This window comes from Meleagris gallopavo, chromosome 1, assembly GCF_905368555.1.
Source record: "Meleagris gallopavo chromosome 1, MGAL_WU_HG_1.1, whole genome shotgun sequence".
Taxonomy (NCBI): domain Eukaryota; kingdom Metazoa; phylum Chordata; class Aves; order Galliformes; family Phasianidae; genus Meleagris; species Meleagris gallopavo.
In genome coordinates this window covers 71,112,267-71,133,479 of record NC_139404.1, presented here as the reverse complement: position 1 = coordinate 71,133,479, position 21,213 = coordinate 71,112,267, and the positions used below count along the sequence as shown (strand labels likewise).

The 21,213-nt window shown below is 40.9% G+C and overlaps 1 protein-coding gene across 3 annotated transcripts in view; it reads left to right on the top strand.

The window, feature by feature from the left end:
• The first annotated feature begins 1,813 nt into the window (after positions 1-1,813).
• LRP6 (LDL receptor related protein 6) overlaps positions 1,814-21,213 on the top strand; it is a 131,078-nt gene continuing 111,678 nt past the window's right edge. For all 3 annotated transcript variants that reach the window (XM_085233457.1, XM_085233452.1, XM_085233467.1), the window contains exons 1-2: positions 1,814-1,953; positions 16,418-16,811. In XM_085233457.1, coding sequence (XP_085089583.1) covers positions 1,899-1,953; positions 16,418-16,811 — 449 coding nt within the window. In that variant the 5' untranslated portion in view covers positions 1,814-1,898. The remainder of the gene's footprint in view (positions 1,954-16,417; positions 16,812-21,213) is intronic.

Here is a 21,213-nt window from a genome sequence, read left to right as displayed (position 1 = left end):
GGTGACAGCATGTAATGTTTGTAAGCTAAAAATAAACCCAGTCAGATGGGATGGTGGGGAAGATGTGAGAGCCAATAGGCAGGGGATCCGGCTCCCAAGGAAGATAGCCAAGACACCATTGTGTTTCCAGCAAAAGAAAAAAGAATACAAGATACAAAAGGGAACAGCACATAGAGAAATGTGTCATTCGAGGGTTCAGGCTTGAATTTTCTCTCAGCTGTGCATCATGTTGCTAAGATACGAAGAATTCATTATGGACTTGCAATACTTCGTAAGAGGTTAATCACTGATCATGCAACATTGTGAGTAACTGTTTTCTTTGATTCCAATTGCTCAGTGAAAATAAGTACAATGCTGTACTGCTTCTGTCTGTTCCCACAAAATCCAGTTGTGACAGCAAGGGCATGCTAAGGTTTATTCACTCTCTGGTGCATTTTTTCATGGGAAGCCCTTCAGCACCGTCGAGTTTGCTATCCTCCTGGCTGACACGGCAGCAACACAGGAGGTTATTTCACCTGGTGGAGTCAAAGACATACTTGAACACAGACCTGCCCTCAGACAGCTATTGCTGTTGAGTTTTCATTTTCAAGATTTTTTCCCCCCTTTCTTAAGCAACTTTTAAAGTTAGACATTTACTTCTTTCTCTAAAAAGTTTTGACTTGCGGTTTTTCCCCCGTAGAATCTGAACGTCTGATATCATCACATGACTGCTGGAGTCTGATGTCAGAACCGGTCTGCAATGCCTGGGCCTTTAATCTGGCCCAAATGTTATCTCCTACTGTAATCACAAGAAAACCTATGAAAATATATGTTCAACAGATACGAAATTAAAAGTTAAATGTTTCCATAAGTTTCTAATAACCCTGAAAATAATACAGACTTCTGAACGCGAGGATCTCAAATTTTGCTTTAAGTCGTTCTGCCTCGAAGCCTCATCCCATGGAACAGCTGTTCCGGGAGGAGAGGAGGGATGCCCCGTGCGATGTGGCATTCCTCGGAGAAACACTGAAGTAGCTTTCTTTGCCCACGGGGCAGCTCCGCGGAGATTCCCAAGAAAAGACCGCGGCCCCGCAGCCCGCCCTTCACTCGGGAACCGCCGCCAGGCAGCGGCCGAGAGGGACGGAAGAGGAGCCCGGCCGGGCAGCCCTCACCTGCGGGTGGAAGGCAGCGGGTAGAGGGGAGCGGCCGCCTTTGTGCGGCCGCCGCTCGGTGACTGAAAGTAGTCCCGTCCCTCCCGGGCCGGTGTTGCTCCGACAACCGCATCGCACCCAAAAAGGCGGCGGAGGCGTGCGTGCGAAACAACGCGGAAAATAGTCCCGCTGGAATGCGACAGCGGCGGTCGGCTCCCCCCGTCCGACCCCTCGCCCTGCCCACGGGCGTCCGTGGGCCGCGCGCCCCCGCCCTCGCCCCGCGCCCCGCCCGAGGCGGAGCTGCTCCCGTGCCGCCAGGCGCTCGCCCGCCGCCGTTTGCGTGCGCGCCGCCCTCTGCCCGCCCGCTCGCTCCCCGCCTGAGGAGGCGGGCGGTGAGGCGGGAGCGCGGAGCCGGGCGGGCGCGGCGCGGGGCGGGGGCCAGGCCGGGCCGGGAGAGGAGGAGGAGAAGGAGGAGGGCTGTATCCCTGCGCCTGTGCGCGCCCGGCGGAGGCGGAGGCTGGGCGAGCGAGAAAGCATAGAGTGGATGGCGAGCGGCCGCGGCGGCGGCGCGGAGGCCGGCATGCAGGGGAGCGCTCGGTGCCGCTGCGGCGCGGCGGGGCCAGCGGCCTGCTAGGGGGGCTCGGCGGCCGCCCTTCGCCGCTGCCCGGCCCTCCTCCCCGCCTCCCCGCCCGCCGGGCAGCATGAAGTGGCAGCGGAGGGACTGCTCCTCGCCGCCGCCCCGCCGGTGAGAGCGCGGAGCGAGGGAAGATGGGGGCCGTCCTGCGGAGCCTGCTCGCCTGCAGTTTTTGTTCCCTGATGCGAGGTGAGCGGGGGGCGGGAGGAGGAGAAGGAGGAGGAGGAGGAGGAGGCGGCGGTGGGGAAAAGTTGACGGCCGTGTTGCGAGGGGCCATGTTTGCCCGGGCGGGAGGGGAGCGGCCTGCTTGCCGGCGGGGCCGGCCCATTGTTGCCGCCTTCAAGTTTGGCTTTTTAATAAAAAGAGAGCAAAAAGGCACCGAACGGCCCCCAGCTCCCTCCGCGGCCCCAGCCCTGCCGGCGGCAGCGCGGCTCAGGCGCGAGTGTCTCGGCTCGCCCCGCCGCTCTCCGTGTCCGCACCAAAGCTGTTCGTTTTCCCTTCTTTTTTCCTTTTCTCCTTTGCCCTGGGGGTATCCCTAGAAGTAGGTTCCGCTGCCGGGCGGCCCGGTGCCCGGCAAGGGGTTGTTGTCGGTCCCCTAGGACAGCTGGGTTCTGCTGCCCCGCTCTGCGATTCCTACTTCTGGATGATTTCTGTCTCTGCGTGCAAACCGGGTTTCTCTGGGTGTTGTGAACTTAACTCCTGCCTCAGTTTCTCTCTGTTTGCTCTTCTTGGGAAGAAATCACCTGTGATGTTTGCATCCATCATCTTGCCGTTTTCTCATCTTTTTCTGCGCTAGAGGATGGAGAGGTTAATAACTAATAGTTCATCAACCACGTTTCAGTATAGAAAATTACTCCGTTCACAATGTTTATGGCTTTACATGAAAGATCAATAGAGGTATTTCAGGCTGAAGGAGCTGCTGCGTAGCCTGCTGCTCGGTATTCCGAAAACAAAAATTTTCCACTCTTTCCTACTCCCTTCCCTTCTTTTTTTTTTTTTTTTTTTTCCTTTCCCCTATGCATCTGTTTGCCATATTGTATCCTGTTTGTAAGGCTACAAGTATACTTATTTAAATGGACTGTGTAACAGTTTGCTTCCAATTGGAGCAGCGAAACTTCAGTTTTCAGAAGCAAGGTTGGATCCAGGGCTTGGAGAGGGATTGTTTCCTGATTAGTTAGTTTTATTATGTAACGACCATACCTGTTCTTAATAAACCATTCATTTGGTTCTCAGTTGCAACTTAATTCAAATGGCAGCACCATTGGAGTGCATACCGTTGCATGATATCAGCACTGTGACAGTCACTTCTTCAAATTAATTTCAAAACAGTGTCATGTGCTACTGTATTTTTTAGCATACCCAGTGATGCTTAATAATAAACTTTGAAGAAACGTTCAGTTTGTAAACTATTTAGACTGTCATTTCTTCACGTCTTTCATCTTTATCTATTGCCAAAGACATTTGTATCTAAGCAATATTTCTCTTTCTTCTGTACTCATGCATTCCTGCTGTTGGGTCTTCCACCTAAATTCGTAGTCTTCTATTTGTGACATGATAGTAATTTCCTTAATTGTTACTTAAGGATGATATAAACAGCAGGAACAGCTGAACTCTGAAGAAACAAAATAAAATTTTAATGGATATGTCCTTCTTAATAAACAACATCTATGCAGGCAGAATTGGCTTGAATAAGATGTGCTGAGTTCATATGAAGTGTCAGCTGTTCTTTAATGAGGCAGAGGCAGTGCCAGCATGAGTATGAATAAGTTTATACATGAAAGTAGAGCTGATGTTATGACGTTCACTACTTGGTTTGTGAATTTGTTGCTATGAAGGCTGCTAAGTCAACAGCATTGGAGATTGAAACCTGGAAAATAATGTTTGTGAATTGCAGCATCCTCTGTTTAGAGAGCTTGCCTCCCTGTTCTTACTTAAGAGCAACAAAAACAAACAACAGCACAACACATGTGCAAGAAAACTGGCTTACCAATCTAGAAGAACAAAACTGGTACTCTGGGAGTGCAGTGCCATATAAACTAGTAAGGACTTGGAGAAGTACCAGACCATTATGATTCAGAACTGGAAGCGTACCCCAAGGCACCTTTCTGTCCAGTAATCTGAGAACTGTGATAAACAGACCATACTGACTTTTCAAAGACAGCTATTTAGATTTGTAAGAGATGAGCTGATGTCACAACAGCTGGCTGTGGAGGTTTGTGTGCGTGTATTTTTTTGATTTGTTTTTCTCTCGTGCCTTACTCTGACTGATGGAAGGAAGGGATTGCTTTCCTGGAACCTGCTCAGAGTCTCACCAGCCCAGCCTTTGTGCTCCTCTCTTGGTCTTTGGTTTGATCTGGGGGACTCTGAACATTAGCAGTGTTTTGTGAAGCTGGTCCCCTAGGATATGGACAGACAAGCGAGTAAGACCTGGCCTCTGGTCACTTTGTGTGCTCTACGCGGTAGCTGTGAAACCAGTCAAGCTCTTGTTAGCTAACTGGCAGTTGCAAAGAGGCAATAGCAGTTGCATCGCATCTGTCAGGGAACTACAGATAAGTGTGAGACAGGTTTCAACTTATTAAAAAGTGTTAAAGAGATTCTACCTTCCCAAGTATTCTTGGCTTGCTCTTGTCCCAGAAATATCTCTAGTCCTCATGCAATTGCTGTTTTTTGTTTGTTTTTTTTTTTTAAACCCTGATTGTGCAGAAAGTGCACGAAGCTCTTGTTTGAATAGAGATCTTATTGAAGATGTTTGTGCAGACTATAGTGGATTACAGACCTTTGTGCTGATTAACTAATCAGTTAGTGAAGAATTGAAGATGTCTGTTTCATTTTGGACATTTTAAAGTCCCTTTATGTGTTCAGAAGAGAGCTGGAATCTGTTGTTATGAATAACTTCCTTTTGATAAGCAGAACATCTTTGCTTTTTTGTATCTTTTTAGGTAGACTCATTTGCATGTAGTTTAGAAGAGCTTAATGTTCAGAACTTGCTAAGCTGACTGGAGGTGTTTTTCTCCTAAAAGTCTTTTTACTTCTGAAGCAGTCAGGCTGGAGATGAAGCATGAGGTCTCCAATCCTAGGACTAATACAATTCTTAAATTTTGACAATAAGACTTGGAAATATTTCTATATATTTTTACATATATATGTATTTCGTATTCATCATGAGGCATTTCTCCACCCAAGCTTAAATTGACCATTTTCTGGTCACGTTTTCCATTGTGTGATTCCTTAGAAATCAGTGTGACTTTGTCTGCTGTGATTTCCAATGCATTTTCTTCTTTCATCTCTCCATAGTACATTCTAAAATTAGTGTGATCTAAGGTATTATAAAAAAATATCCAGCATTGCTTTAATAGTTTTTGCAATTATATCTCTCTGATAGCTGGCTCTCATCAGACTGCTTTAACTTTATTCTCTCTTTTTTTTTTTTAACAGAAAAATTAGGACAGAAAGAAGTGTTTATGGCAAGGTGTGCTGAAGATATGAGGAAGTTATGGGTATCTAATCATAGGTGTATAAAGATGATGGGCTCCTTGTGTCCTTCAGTGGGAGTTCTGTACAGATATTTGGGTCAGAATCTTAATTGTGTTTCTCAGAAACACTGGGTAGAGGAGCATTAATCAGATTTCCTTTTTTCCTTTGTGAATGGATTACATCTGCATTTGAGCTCTAGATAATAGGGGAATTTGTCTGGAAGTTGTAGAATGGGTAGAGATTTTTGGAGAAAGATAGGTCAAGAGCTTGAGCATAGGAACATTTTAAACTGCCTTTGGGAACTGGAGAAAACTGATTCCTTTGGACATATGTAACTACCTTTATGATGATGTCACATGCCAAAAATGCCAGCTTCAAAATATCAGAAACAATGCATATATAAAGGGATTTACTTTCTAATTAAAATTGAGCACAGATAGTATTTTTCCTTCTGGGGGAATGGGGTAGGGGAAGAAAACAAAGAAACAGCTCTCAGCTTCTGGTCTGTCACTGTTCATCTCTTCTGGCAGCCAGTCTTCAGATTCAGACACTGTATTCTTTGTCCTCAGCATATTTAACCTCATTAATTTCCTATGAAATGCTAACTGCTTGGGTTGTTCTGCCGGTGGCTTCTTCAAAAAGTCCACAACCTTGTACTACAGGGAGGGGTATGTGCTGTTATTGAGTGATACCAGAGATGCAGCCTTTCTGGGAGGGCCAGCTACTTCTTACAGGGCCAGCTGCTCTGTCAGACCTGTGTGCCTGACCTGCTGCTGGGGAGCCCTCTCTCATCTGCAAGCTCACCTGGGACAGTCTTAGTTCATAACATACATGTGGCTGGTGAAACTCCGTGCTGCCACCCACTTCTGTGATGACACACGGAGAGCCGTTTGTACCTTGAAAGGAACAGTTGCCAGCAAAATGCACTTTAGCTTGGTACGGAATATTCCATAGATGGGCTTATACCAAGTGGTGTAAGCTGCTCAGAAAGACGTGGGGAGAGTGGATACAGGCACCTCACAGGCTTCGGGAATGGTCATGTGTGGTCATACAAAGTAGCTGGCATTGCTTGCGTGGGGGATGAGCCATTAAATCTAAACAGTATGGCTTGTTGGCTTGTGGAAGTGATGAATTTTCAAGGACTACACTTGTGAGTAGAGCAAATACGGGGGGACGTACTAGCGCCTCTCTTGATTAGGTGAAAGAAATTAATTCCCCTTTAATAACCTTGACTTAACCAACTTATACCTGGCTTGTGCAGTTCCAGAGCTTAACACTTCAGAGTATTTATATGCTATAAGCAGAGAAGCTGCATGTTACTTTTGCAGTAATTGTCCAAAGCTAGGAAGGAGAAAGCATTGCATTGTGTCTCTAATGGATGGTGTGTAAATGGCTATCGACCCTAAACATTAAACAACTTTTTCCTATTTGTATTTGGCAGGCAAGTCAACAGTTAGAGAGCCTTTATTAAGCTCTGTAGATATTCTTGCAATCTGTGAATACTTATGGAAAGAGGTTCACTATGTGATTAGGCTCCATGTTTACTTTGCGTGGACAGAAGTACTTAGTCTGCTTGGTCTGACTGCTGTCATGGTGCTTGCAAGCAAAAATGAACTACTTATTGTTTCTCCTTTTTTTTATCATATCCCCCTGCACTATGGCTACAAAAATAGGGTTTTCTTTATGTCCTCGTGACTGTCATGCTACAGACCTTTCTATTTCAAAGCAATTGGCGCAGTCGCCTACCTGGTTTGAAATAGAGTCAAATATGCTGATGTCAGGAGGAAGTTCTCTACTATGAGAGTGGTGAGGTGCTGGAACAGGCCGCCCAGAGAGGTTGTCCATGCCCTGTCCCTGGAGGTGTTCAAGGCCAGATTGGATGGGGCCCTGGGCAGCCTGGTCTAGTATTGAATGTGGAGGTTGGTGGCCCTGCAAGTGGCAGGGGAGTTGGAGATTCATGATCCTTGAGGTCCCTTCCAGCCCTAGCCATTGTGGATTCTGTGAGCACAGTGTGAATACTGTAGTAGCTCTTTGCATTTGATTTACAGTATACTTTTAAGAACATGCTCCTCATAGTGTAGCTTAAGAAGTTCTATGGATAAGTAATATTTTGTTTCCTTTGCAAAGTGTTACAAAATTGAAGAAAATGTGTCAGCTTAAGAAGATGGAATGTTTTTTGAGCTTCATTATTTATATGAATAGAACAATAAGAAAATGTTTTAAATATAAACAGACATGGAAAATGGCAACATTCATGCAGATTTTTTCAGTATCTTGTTACAGGATCACATTACCTAAATAGAACTACTCCCTCGTGATATAATAAATGTGGCAGAAATGGGATTATAGTTTTAATTCTGCTTATAAGGGCCATGTGTGAGCTCTTGATGTCGGATTTGAGTAGTAATCGTATCTGACACAGAAAAATCTTAATCAACTAACTATTTTGCTTGATCAAAAATCATTTGTTTTCATTCTCTAATACTATAGTTTTCTCCTTTATCCTCCTGCTTTTTTTTTTTTTTTTTGACTTGATCCTTTCCTACAGGAAAAGCACATTTTTTTTTTCTTTTCCTTTCTTTATTTTTTTAAATGTTTATGTCTCCAAAATAATAAGCATTCTCCTCTATCCATTGTCAGACAGTTCTAGAACATGACAGGTGTGTTTGCATGAATTCAGGAAGTTAAGGACACGTGAAAGGTGACTTAGAATTTCAGGTATTTTTCCTTGGATGATTATTCTATCAAAACAGGCAGTAGAATTTTTGCTTGTACTCATAGTATTACTGTTACTTAAAATATTAACACTGCAGAAATCAAAGAATCTTCTGTTCCACACAAGCATTAATAGAGTAGAAATATTAAAATTAAGAACAATGGAAGAGTAGGAAAAAATAATTTGTAAATCTTGTAGTGACTCTTTTTATGCTCGTTTGGAAAATGAATTACTGTTCTAATAATTCAGAAACCTAGGTAAAAGTCTCACTTTTACCTATATGGTAAAGAATAATTGTTAGTGTTCATAATTCTAGGGCTTTTGTTGTTATTGTTTTTTGTGTTTGTGTGTTTATGCATTCTTGTTGGTGTTTTGTGTTGGTGTTTGTTTGTTTTGGTGTTTTTTTTCCCTTGTGGATTACCAGAATTAAGTCAGAATTAAGTTACATTCAATATGAAATAGACCAGACCATTCATGTTTTTCAAACAGTGATCTGTTTGTCTACATACACCTTTCAAAGATTTGACATAAAGCATTCTGGGATGTGTTTTTGAGAGTTTAAAAATCAAATAAAAATCATGCAAGTCCAACTGTGTTTCAAAAGACAAAAAGAAAAGTGCAGTAATTTTCAAAATCCTGTAAGCATATGTACATCTTTCCTTACTCGTTACAAAATAGTTGTTAACTATTTCAATTGGAATAGCTATTTAACAATCTGTAGTAAAATTGATATGGTCTTAAGACCGTGTTTAAAATGCACTTTCGGTTTGAATTCCTTTTGGCTGATGGAATTTTTCACTTTAAGCTTGTAGTGCAAGTGTTTTGTTTCCATTTTCTTCTAAATCTATTTTTTGTTTCAGTGTGTATCCTTCCTATTTTTGAAAAATTCTTGATACTCTTTTGTCTGCAATTGTAACTGTGTGAATATAAGCATCTGTTGACTTGTATGAACAAAAAGGTCTGATAGGGTGGATAGATTTTTATTTTTATTCTCAGTACTTGTTAAGATAGATGCACTGATAGAGCTGCTGTTCACCAAGCTTGACCTGGAAAGCACAGCCAGCAGTATCACCAGAGAGCAGACCTGTTTTTTGATGAAAACTTTCAGAGGAGCAGCAGTGGCAGTGTGACAGACCCGTGGGGCAGTGATGCTGCCTCCCCTTTCCTATCAGTTGCACATTTGTGGCACAGCTGAGAGATACTGCTTACTCTTATGATGCACTTATTAGTGCTACCAACATTCCTGTTCGATTGGTTGTTCAGACCTCCTCTTGGGTCTTCTCTGCTAAATTCTGAGCTTGTGCTTCACTGCAGCTTCCTGATAGCACTTCAATTATTTTAAAAAATAAAACATTAAGGAATATTTTGTTTTGATTTTTTTAACCTCATGAACCATGCTTCAAGAAATATTAAGAAGAACACCATATCCCAGCTGGTGTACCCATCCTATAATTCACTGACAAAGTTGTCTGAGGGTAGCTCAATGACTGTCAACTTTGTGTTGGTATGGAAAATGTTGGTTTGAAGGCTGCTCAGTGTGTGGGTTTTTGTTTCTATGGGAGCTGTTGGAAGTCTGGGTAAGGCTCCCAGGCTGCTCTCAGCTGGATGTATATCCCCACACAGCTGTGCTGCCCAGGCTGGACTGGATTGCAATTATTCTAGGCTAGCAGCAGGCTTTGGAGTGTTCTTGTCAGCCTTGTAGGTGTTCCATGCTTATCTTATGGCCTTCAGCCTCCCTTGGTGCTGGGAAATAAACTGCCTCTGTTACCCATCACTGCATAGTGTCTATGTGCTCTAATTCGGTGGAGGGTCTTAAATGGATCACAGCCTTTTAACAGCATCAGGAGTGATTTGATACAAGCTTCTTGATTATTTTCTTTCTTTTAGAAGCTCCACAGGAAATGGTGATGCCAGAAGGTGTGAAGAATGGTATTCTATTTCAGTATTATCTGTTCATCTTATTTGTCATCATATGGCTTGAAGTTTGAACTGCAAAATATTATCCCTATTCAGACGCAGGGCTCTAATTGTTAGAGCGTGGCAAAATAAGATTTACTTTTTCTGCATGAGCAAATGTACATGCAGGAACATACCTTGCAAACAGGAGATGCTTTGCAGCAGTGTATGTGTGGGTTAACTTTTCCATTTAACTGTTTGTATTGAGGTGTTTCCAGTAAACCAGGGAAACTTCTGCAGCATCATGCGTTGTTCTGACAACTGTTAGAAAAACTGGAAGAGTGGCAAAGGAGGAGGCTATGAGGATGCTTGAGGAAATGGGACACATAATGATGAGGTTCTTCAAATGTTAACATGGACTGTGGTCTCTACATGGCCATACATCTCTATCAACCTTTCTCCTTTCTAGAGTCTACTGTAGTCCAAGGAAAGTGTGTTGTGCTGCTGTCATATCACCTTCATTTGCTTGCCACTTTGGGTCTCATCTTTAAAATCAATAGAAGGTCGTAGCTTTATATGTGGCTGCAAGCGAAAGTCTGGCCAGGGAACATAGCTCTCTGTTCAACCTAGGCTGTTGTCAGCAAGACAAATTCAGCATATTAAGTGATGAATGTGTTAACTGCCAGTAAAAGTGGTGTCTTTTATCCCCATGGGATTGCAGTGGTTCCGAATAGGAGAGTGGGTGTTATGGGAAGATGAGCCAAGACACCTTACTCTTCCTGAGACGGGCAATCAATGAGAGTGTACTATTAAATACTGAGACTCTGATAAGTTGCTATCAGCTGATAATTTGCATCAGCTACTGGGTTTATTGCCAACAAGGTATTTCATGGACGATGCCTGCAATTCAAAGTTGTTTACGTTTGATATAGCAGGGCAAGGAGAAATGGTTTTAAGTTGAGGGAGGGAAGGTTTAGGTTGGATGTCAGGGGGAAGTTCTCTACTATGAGAGTGGTGAGGTGCTGGAACAGGCTGCCCAGAGAGGTTGTGGATGCCCCATCCCTGGAGGTGTTCAAGGCCAGATTGGATGGGGCCCTGGGCAGCCTGGTCTAGTATTAAATGGGGAGGTTGATGGCTCTGCATGTGTTGGGGGGGGTTGGAGATTCATGATTCTTCCAACTCAAGCCATTCTGTGATTCTATGATATTGGTTTTTTTTCTCCCCTCATTCTCTTACCTCCCACATTCTTCTCATTCTTTGGAAAGGGAGACTTTTTCCCCTTTAGAAAGCAGATTAAAGGATTACTTACTGCCCTTGTACCAGCAAGTCTTGCATGGATTGCGTTGGTCCAAACTGCTCCTGTATGGCCAGACTCCTGCAGAACTACAGTAGAGACTTGATGCAGAAGTGCCATTTCTGCTGTTTGGTGTCTTTGCTTTGGTACTGATATTCTCACTCTTCCCATTCTCTGACAAGCCTGCCTATTCCTCTGACCTTCAGAGTTGTCACTTGAGCAGTCATTGGATGGCTTTAGGATGTGAAATATGCTTTAGGTCTTCTAAAGACGAGACTCCTCCAACAAGCTTTTGCTGCCTCAGGTTAATTTCCTCAAGTCTGGCTGCCTGCAGCATCTTGCAGGTATATGTTTGTGAGAGTAAGGAGGTTCAGACAGAAGAAAGCACTCCATTCACTGCTAAGATGGAATAGGGGCTACTGCTAAGTCAGTTTTTTAGTCTGTATAAAAGCAGTTGTGTGGGTTAAATTGGTGCAGTTACTGTGATGGAGCATTTGGTTAAAAATCCTGGTGCTTACAATGCTAAAATTCCTATGTATTTCCTGGAGATTTCTTGTTTGTGAATATAAATCATCACTTGTTTCTTTACAACTCTACTTCTGCTCCCACATGAGGTGTAGGTCCCAGAAGTCAAAACTTGCAAAACCTTCTTTCTCCAGGCTGAGGACCAGAACCTGGACATTCAGAGAAACCAAATAGAATTGCTAAGTGTAAGCAGTAATGGAGAAATTTGAAACCTGGGAAGTGAAGGGAGACTGTAGCTAGATGCTCACCTCCAGGAGAATTTGTCTTATGTTCTTCTGTTGGCTATTTGTTGGACATCTTGGGAAAGAGAAGAATTGTAGTACATACACAAAGAGTTTTCTGTACACAACGGATTTGAGGAGATCGCAGCTAATGGTCTTTGCTGGTTGTCTATACCTATTTCCTTGCTTTTCTTTCCTTTGTGGTCTGGTTATGGGTGCATGTTTTTCCATCAAGGTGTCTGGCAAATTCCTTGTGCTTCCTGTGCCTCATCCGGGAAAGTGCATGGCTGTTTGGTGTGTCTCACCTCTGTGTCTCCTTTTTTCCAGTTGTCATGTTTGCTGTCCTCATGTCAGTGAACTTGGCAGCGTTAAGTAACTTCAAATGCTCAGACTTCTTCACCAGTATGTGTAAGAGAGGGATTTTTGTTTTCCTGTTTGAAGACATCATCTTCCAGTGTAACAATTATTAGCAGTGCCTTTCTGCCTGGATACTTCTTTCCATATGTGAACGTTTCCCCCAGCATGATTGGCAGCGCTGGGATTCTGGTAGAGGTTCCACAAACTACAGTGGACACCTCTAATCTGGAAGGTCCTGTTCCTGAATTGGAGGTTCACAAACAACTGGTTCAGCTTATTTGTCAAAGATGATGTCGTCGTGCCTCACCCTGTTGTACAAGTATTTACGTTTATCTGATTTTATTCGAGCTGATAACTGGCTATAAACTAGTTTTTGGCAGGTGAGGAAGGAGTAAGGTGGTTTTCTGCTAGTTTAGCTCCCTGCATTATCTTGCTGTGATGCTGGCTGAGTGCTAGTGCCAATGCAGAAGGGAGGCTGAAGACCTACAGCGGGAACTGGAGCTGAGGAGAAGGCTGTTGCTGCGGTCTCATCTGGAGCAGAGCTGCCAGCAGGAAGGGGGAGCTGCTCCCCTCCCAGCATCCTGCTGCTTGCCTCATGTTCATGTCTGAGTTTGCTGAACCTCTTTTGAGATGATTCAACTCATTAACCAAGGCAAACGTTTTGCTGATTTATTAAATCAGCTCGGGAGTGGGCCTGTGAGAGGGAAGAACAGCATTGCCAAGGTTTGGAAATGCATTAAAAAGGGGTTGGGGAAAATGAGTTGATGTCGGTTGCCGTAACCAGGCTGAATTACCATCAGTACAAGAGAACGAGCCTGTTGAAGGTAACATTGACCACGTGACACTCAGAGATGTCAGGGATCATTGGAAATAGAAGAGGAGCAAGCAGGAACTTATGGAACAGGCAACTGGACATGTTAAAAGTATAACAAATTCTGACAGACTATAATTACTTCTCAATTGAAAAAAAAGGAAGTTAAAACAGTTTTTGTCTGTTAATTTTTTTTTTTTTTAATTGGTTCACTACTTTACATCCTATGGGCTGTGGTATTTTTAAGCAACAATTTTTGTTGTGGTTCAGATGTAACCTTTTGTGGGCGCTGAGTAAACATTTGTTCCTGCTGGCTGGCACAAACAAAAGTTATTTTGAAACTCTGGGTACTTTAATTAGAAGAATAAACTACAGATAGATCTCTAAGGTGGCAGATAATGTCACAACTTTTGCTATGACTTCCCTTGCTGATTTCTAAGATGTTTTTCCTTTTGCTTTAAGAGAGTGTAAGTACTTCTTTCCAACATCTTATAGTTTGATGCAATTAAAATGCTTATTTATGATGTATTAAAGTAATTCTTTTAGAAGAAAAAGAGGTAAATTTAATTGTATCTCTACCCCGTCATAGCTTAAACTGCAAAATAGTTGCCTTGCTTTGAAAGGAGCTTCTCTTGTATTTTTTCCCTTAGGTTATTAGTATAGTTCCTAACTGTTGTTCAAGAAAGCATCTCTGGGTCCTGTACTTTGTTTAAAGTGAGTTATGTGGAGCAGAATGGAATCTTCTGCCGTAGTTCTTGCTTTGGCATTGCTATTTGAGTCAAGTAAAAAGTTACTTGGTACTAACGCTGCCAACTTCAAAAATTAGATTTTATAGGATATTGGAACCTTCATATTTTCCAGGAAGGGTTGGAGAGGGTGGGGGAACAAACCTGTTTTTTATTATTTTGGTGATATATACTTCATTCTCGAATGTCGCAACAAATTGGAAAGCTTAATATCCTCATCTGCCAGCCCTGTGGAATGTGCTACAAGTCGTGGCTTCGAATCAATCTGCATGAAGCTGCTCATCTGATGTGTAACTGAGCTACTTCTGAGCTGTCATTCAAATCGCTGCTATCATTCATGAAAAGGACGTTTTCTCTGGCTGCTCCTCAGCCAGCTCTGAGCACCAGCAAGGAGTGAATAACCTATGCAAGGCAGCTGTGTTAGGCTCAGCAGTGCCTTCAGGCCTCAGTGATTACACTTGACATGCCTGGTGTTCCAATTCATTGCATGCTGTGTGCATGGGGACTCTTGCTCCGTGTTGTACATAATAATGGAGCCTGTACTCATTTGTGTGTGGATTTACCTTTTTTCAAATGCTGGGCATGCTGTCTTACTAGAGAAAGCTCTGCCAGTTGGCTGCACACAGTACTGTGGTGCTCTGGGTGACACTGAGCTGGCTCTTAACTAGATTTTTCACGTTACAGTTGTATGCAACGTTTAAAAAATAGGTGGTTATATTGCATATCTGTTTCTTATCACTTTCAATTTACTGAACAGTGTTTTTGGTTTGTTTGTATTTTCCCTGAAAATGCAGTCTTTGTAAGCAACCTACACATAAAGGAAACCAATGTGAATTGTCTTAAATCTTGAGGGGGTGGGAAATTATGCAGAGAAGGGAAGGTGATAGTAAAGTAAGGTAACAAACACACTTAATGCAAGGTTTCTGCTCTTTCACTTAAAGATATCTATTTCTTCTCCACTGAAATATAATCTTTAAACTGAGTATTTTGCTGCACAATAAAAACTTGCATTCTGGAGGAGGGAATACAAATCTAATATTCTTAAAAACAAAAAAGCTCCTCCTTCAAGCTATTCAGGAAGCTTTCTGTCTGAAGCTTCTAAAATTTGACATGAATCAATTTAAATTCAGTGTTTCTAAATTTAGACAGACAGCCTGAACAATTTAGTTTTCGAAAAGGAGGAAAAAAAAGAAGGAAAGAAAATAGCTTCCAAACATATAGCAGCATTTGTGTAATTTTTGGAGTTGGAGGTAGATTAAGGAACTTTTAAGTTGACTCTGCTTCTCCCAGTATGCACAGCACTGTCTTTGACAGTTTTGTGGTAATGAGGGTAATAGTCTGATCTTGGAAACTAACTTTCGAGTTTTCTGAAGTGTGTGTTTGTTAGACATTAGTATTTCTAATGTCACTGTGAGTTTCTCATACAAGAACTGTATCTGCTCCGGCAATGTAGCATTCAACATTTGGTTGTGCACATCGCTGGCTATATAAATGCAGGCCTTTCTGTTAGGAAGTGCATACTTTTAGGAATTTTAAATGCCTATCTATACTGATGAATAAATCTGGAGGATTTTTGTTAAATTTGGGTAGTGACAGCTAGACAAGCATACAACATGCCAGCTGTAGGTTGTGTCTAGGTACCTCTGTGTGGCTCTGCTGCTACAGCGTCCAGGTAAATGTAGGGAAAGGTAGGTATGCTTACTGATAGTAGTAAAAACTCTATTTTACTTCACCTTTTGTTGAAGTAGGAATGAGTGGTATTTTCATAAAGTTATAGCATGTGGTTAAGGACATGCTTAATTAAAAGGGTATGTTACATTTTAAAAACAGACCTTTTTCATAGTTACTTCTTTCCATTAATTGTTGTTGTTGGGTATTTATATGAAAAAGGTACAGATCACACGAACTGATGCAGAAGGCAAGTAAGAGTGGTAGAGCTGAGTTCTAACATACTTATTGTAGTCTGTTTCTATAGGTGTATTTTTCTACCTACCTCTTTGTATTAGAACTGATGCGCAGAAACGTCATTCCTTTCATGCTGCACACTCATTGCGTGTTTGAATATCATATGTAAAATACCTAAGAAAAATAATTTCAGAGTATTAACACAGGGATGTCTCTGATGGCTTAACGTGTGTTATATTTTTATTGAAGCTTGTGGGATGTGTATTAGCAAATTCTGGACAAAACATATTGAATCTTTGCTCTGATGAGTAAGCACTGAGTGCTTATAAAGCTACTATAGCTTCATCTTTCATATTCTTATTTAAGTACCCTCCTTTACAGAGTAGTGTCATTTGGGCACTTCAAACCTCCATTTTCTTTGTTCTCTGCCTTCTCCTTTAATCTAATTTTAATAATGCAGAGCCCAGAATAACGAGCAGTGCATTACAAAGTTACCATCTTGAGTTGTAGTACTGTTGAAAGGCTTGGAGTCTGTGCTTTTCAGTTAAACTATAAAATGTCACCCCCATCTCTCCCCTCTCCCCCTCCTCCCCCCCCTTAAATTTCTAGTTTCACTACAATGATACATCAGGCCTTAAGCTTTTCTTAACAGGAGTGTTGTTAACATGTCTGTCTGTCCCCCCCACCCCTTATTTCTCCCACTTCAAGCTGCCCCACTGTTGCTGTATGCAAACCGCCGTGACCTGAGGCTGGTGGATGCTGCCAATGGGAAGGAGAATGCCACAGTAATCGTGGGTGGCCTCGAAGATGCAGCAGCAGTGGACTTCGTGTTCATAAAGGGGTTGATATACTGGAGTGACGTGAGTGAAGAAGCCATTAAACGAACAGAATTCAATAAATCTGGGAGTGTACAAAATGTGGTCGTTTCTGGACTTTTGTCACCTGATGGGCTGGCATGTGACTGGCTGGGAGAGAAATTATATTGGACAGATTCTGAAACAAATCGGATTGAAGTTTCTAATTTAGATGGATCATTGAGAAAAGTTTTATTTTGGCAAGAATTGGATCAACCCAGAGCAATTGCCTTAGATCCTGCAAGAGGGTAAGTCTTTGTTAAAATGAAATGGTACAGAAATGAACGTTTTTGCTGCTAGTTGCATGTGGAATGATTTAAATAATCGGTAGTGCTGTTACTGAAATTATTCTAATCCATTTTGTGTTGTTTCTCTATTACTGTAATTTGAAAATAAGTTGTACTTCTGAAATTATGTTCATGTTGTTGAATTACTTGAAGTCATCAGATGTTCAAGAAGAGTAGTAGAGGGAGCTTATTTTGGCAATAATGCAGATGGTGACCATAAATGTGGAAGTTCTAAGGTGAAAACAGATGTAATCTGCTTGAAAAAATCATCAAGCCATCAGACTTGTGTCTCACTGAAGCATCAAACTGGAGGTCTTTGTTCATTGTTAATATTTATGCTTCCTGGAAACAGCAGGGAAAAATAGACTACAATAATAACATTTTGGGACGTATTTTGACATGCTTTATCATTTAACCAAAGTTTATGGGGATGTTCATCTCACTCTACAGGGAACTTCTGTTTAGAAAAAACTGTGTTTTGGATTATTCCATTCTAGAACAAGTTTGATTCTTCTAATTTCAGTCTCTGGGTGTGATCTTTTTGCTCTGTTATTCATGGGACTGAGCTGTGGTTGCTAGTAATGCTAAATTCAGTGGTCTTTTTGGTGATGCTTTGTAAATGGCTACCTTGAGGTTACCCAGTGTGTATATTTGTCATGAGGTGACTGGCTCAGGAGAGTGAAAGACTAATGGAATATCGTTGATGCTGTGTAGTCTTCTAAATAGTGTTTTATATAGATATTTATACTATCCTTTTTTTTTTTTTTTTTCTCCTTAACAAGAAGATGAATCTATTATATTGCCCCTTAAATTAATTTTTTCAGGCAACTGTTCGGGGAGCGGGGAAATCAATGCATTTTTTCCTTTACAAAGATAAGGGATGTTTTAGATGCTTGCAGCTTCTTTATAATGCGATCTGTTCAACTTACATGTCTGAGTCTTTCCTCCACAAAGGAAAAATGTCTTTTTGTTCAATAGGGTTTCTTTTCTGAACTTTGTTAGGAATGCTTATAGCCTCAATATTTTCTTCCTAAGTTTCAACAGGCCTTTGACAATATATTAAAAAATGTTTCCTTTGCATTATTTATATTTTTTTTTAGGTTTGCAAGTATCAAGAATGTGAACTTACTCTTTTCCTATCTCTTTACTACTTATAAATCAGAGCTGATGATGGCATGGGTTCTACTAGATTCTAGGACCGTTTAAGGATACAAGAAAAGATGTAACACATTCATGCCCATTCCACTCACCATCCCAAAGCTGGGAGAGAAGGGAGGAAAAATACAGTCAAAATGTTTTTGATTTAGCTTACAACCAGAGAGGCAGTGGTTCTTATTAGTTATGAATAACACTTGTCAGTTGCCAGTTGGTCTTTTTAAGTGTTTGTATTTTCCACATACATGTGGTAATATGTTCAGTGATCAAAAGTAGGTGATTGTGTACTCTTGCAGTCTTTCAAAATGCTTGAAGAGAAACTCCAGTGAAAAGAGTGAAATAGATTGAAGGTAAAAAGAACTCATAACTTCTCTTTTTCCATACTGATGATCTGTTAAATCAACAGGCAAAAACATTTCAATATGACTGCAGTTGTTTTTTTGTTTGTTTGCCTTTAAAAAAAAAAAAAAAGCTGTAGTTGAAGGAAAAGATTTTGTTTTCTTCTAAATCTTTTTATAAGTCAATTTGTTAGCTGTTATTTGAAAAGTATGTTTTAGTGAGACAGAATGGTCATCCAGTGATATATCCACTTTGTCTTACCATGCTGCAAATCAAAAAAAAGAAACAAAAACCAAACAACTGCAATTCTTGTATACAGCTTTATGGCAGAAAGCATTTCTGAATAAATATGGTGTCACTGCAGAATTTCTTCCAAACTTTGACAAGTCAGTGAAAAGATAACCTCAATACAGGGGTTTATTTTTATCTCAAATAAGTACAGTTTGTTGCTTTATTTATGTGTATGCACCTCTAATAGATACACTTTTATTTTTTTTTTTTTACCCCGTAAATATATTTAGATTACACATTGTTGCCTGGAAGACAGTAGCAGGAATAAGCCATAAAAATAGCTAATAAAATCTGAAACTTGGAAAAGCAAAACCCCTTTCATTTTCCTGCAATTTAGTCCATCTCCTCTTATTCACAGTTGATGGTTATTCCAAATAAAGATTTATGAGATCTTACCAAGTCATTACATTATTTTGCAGCACATTTTAGAGTATGATTGTTATTCACAAGTTCAATTTTTTTGTTTAAGTTCATTTGACAAATATAGTTAATCTAAGTATTTCATAATCCAGTAATACCAGAATCTACTTATATATTTGGGACTTGGTTACATACGTATATACATATGTATATATGCATTTATCTTACTGAAAACAGAGAATGCCTATTTTAAAATAAAATGTTAATAATAGTATTAGCTAGCACAAATATGCAGTAATGAATAGTATGTTCTCCAGGCAGTGTCCTGTGTAGGAAAAAATGAAGATCTTTCTAGCAAGTTGTGTGCTGCGGGATACTTGGCTGTCATTCTCTTAAAGTCTCTGCTCAGTGCTGTTGTGGTAGTTCTGAAGAATGAGATCAGCCTTTTTCAGAGCATGCTTACAGCAATAATGGTATAATGGTATTGAAGAGTAACTGGTGTAGGTAACCTTTGCTGCCACTGCCAAACCATCTGTTAATTGTGTGTGAGGTTGTATGTGTAACTGTGAAATACCAGAGTAGAAATTAGACTTGGTGCCCGTGTCTGTTCACAATAACTAATACATTTGCTAATGGAAAACATTTCTCAATTCATAGTTGTGACACAGCTACCACGTCTAACTTTTTACTCTGATATTTTTGTCTAGGAAATCATCAGAATCTAAAATGTCTGGAGTCTTCTTATTGATCATCTCTTGTGTATGTTTTGAAGTCTAAGCTTCTTATTTCTCTTTTTCATGCAGTGCAATTTATTTTATGTTTTCTCATTCTGATGTCTTGGCAGTCAATGAAACGTTGTGCATGTACCTGGGGAGAGAAGCAACCTTAGATGAAGTAGGATTGGAGTGCTTCTTCAGCCTTCTTTTGAAGTGGATTGAGGATTTTCAGAGCTGTTTCAGGAAGGCTTCTGGGTCCTTGTTGTCCTTTCTGACGCTGTTTTTTACTGACTAGTGTTAAACATAATACCCTGTGAAGAAGATCAATAACTGTGAATAACACATACACTTTGTTGTTAACTTTAGCCAGGGGAAAACCAGGTGGTAGACCACCTTATGTGCAAAAGAGCAACATGTTAGGAATTGCTTGCATGAAAGCAGACCAAGTGGAAAAGAGGTTTTTCTACTTCTGTGTGTGTTTATAAATAAATAAAACATGCCACATGTATTCAGATTCTCAAGCAAGTATTGCTTGAAAATTCAGTATAGTAAATTTGTGCTGCTGTTTGTCTTATTTTATTAACCTTTACAGCCCTTTTGTTCTCGGGGAAGAGTCTTCATTATCATCATGAAAGTTGCCCCCAAATTACTCTTCAGACAACTAGATCAGCTTTATTCTTAGGAAGCGCTATCAAAACTGTTTTTTCTCACTGTATGTATTGTTTGCCACAAAAGGGAATTTTAAGTGCCTTCTAGAAGTGCTGACTAATTGCTTACTTTTCAGGACATCATTTAAATCAATTGACTATAGAGTTACTTTAATTGTTCAACTCTTGTAAAGCTTTCAGGTTGTAAAGGTTTTAAGTTAATGAATGGAATTAAGAGTACAAAGAGCCACAACACCTTTTATGACAGCTGAAGTTGATTTCTGAAATGAAGTACTTTGTATGTTGGGTAAGATCTTCAGATTCAACAGGCAATCCCCCAGCAGACCTTTCTTATTTTTTCCATCTAAAACATTTCAGGGAATATATATGCTTCTCTTTTTATAGACCTGCTTATTTTATTTCCTTTGAAATCTGGAAGCTTGCAACTAAGTGCATCAGGCCCAAAAAATTCTTGCAGTTGCCATACAGGCCTTGAATCAGTGCTTCGTAACAAAAAGATTAATGGGAACTGATATTGTGTTGCTAAGCAAGGAAATGAAACTGGACAATTCTAATATTAGTTATAGTATCTTGGATATTATGGAAACCATTTTAGGAATGAAAAATTCATGTGTTTTTTGTAAGACTTCTGTTTCTTGTTTGTTTACAAATGGGTCAACGTTATTTAAAATGGCACCTTAGAGATAAGTTCCAATAATTGAATAACTGAAGGCTTTGCTTCATGCCTTCTGTTGCTTGATGTCACATCTCCCTTGAGCAGATTGCATCTGGCTGAAAATCTTTTTGGTGCTCCTTTATTGCCACTGACATTTTTCACAGATTAATGCACTCCAT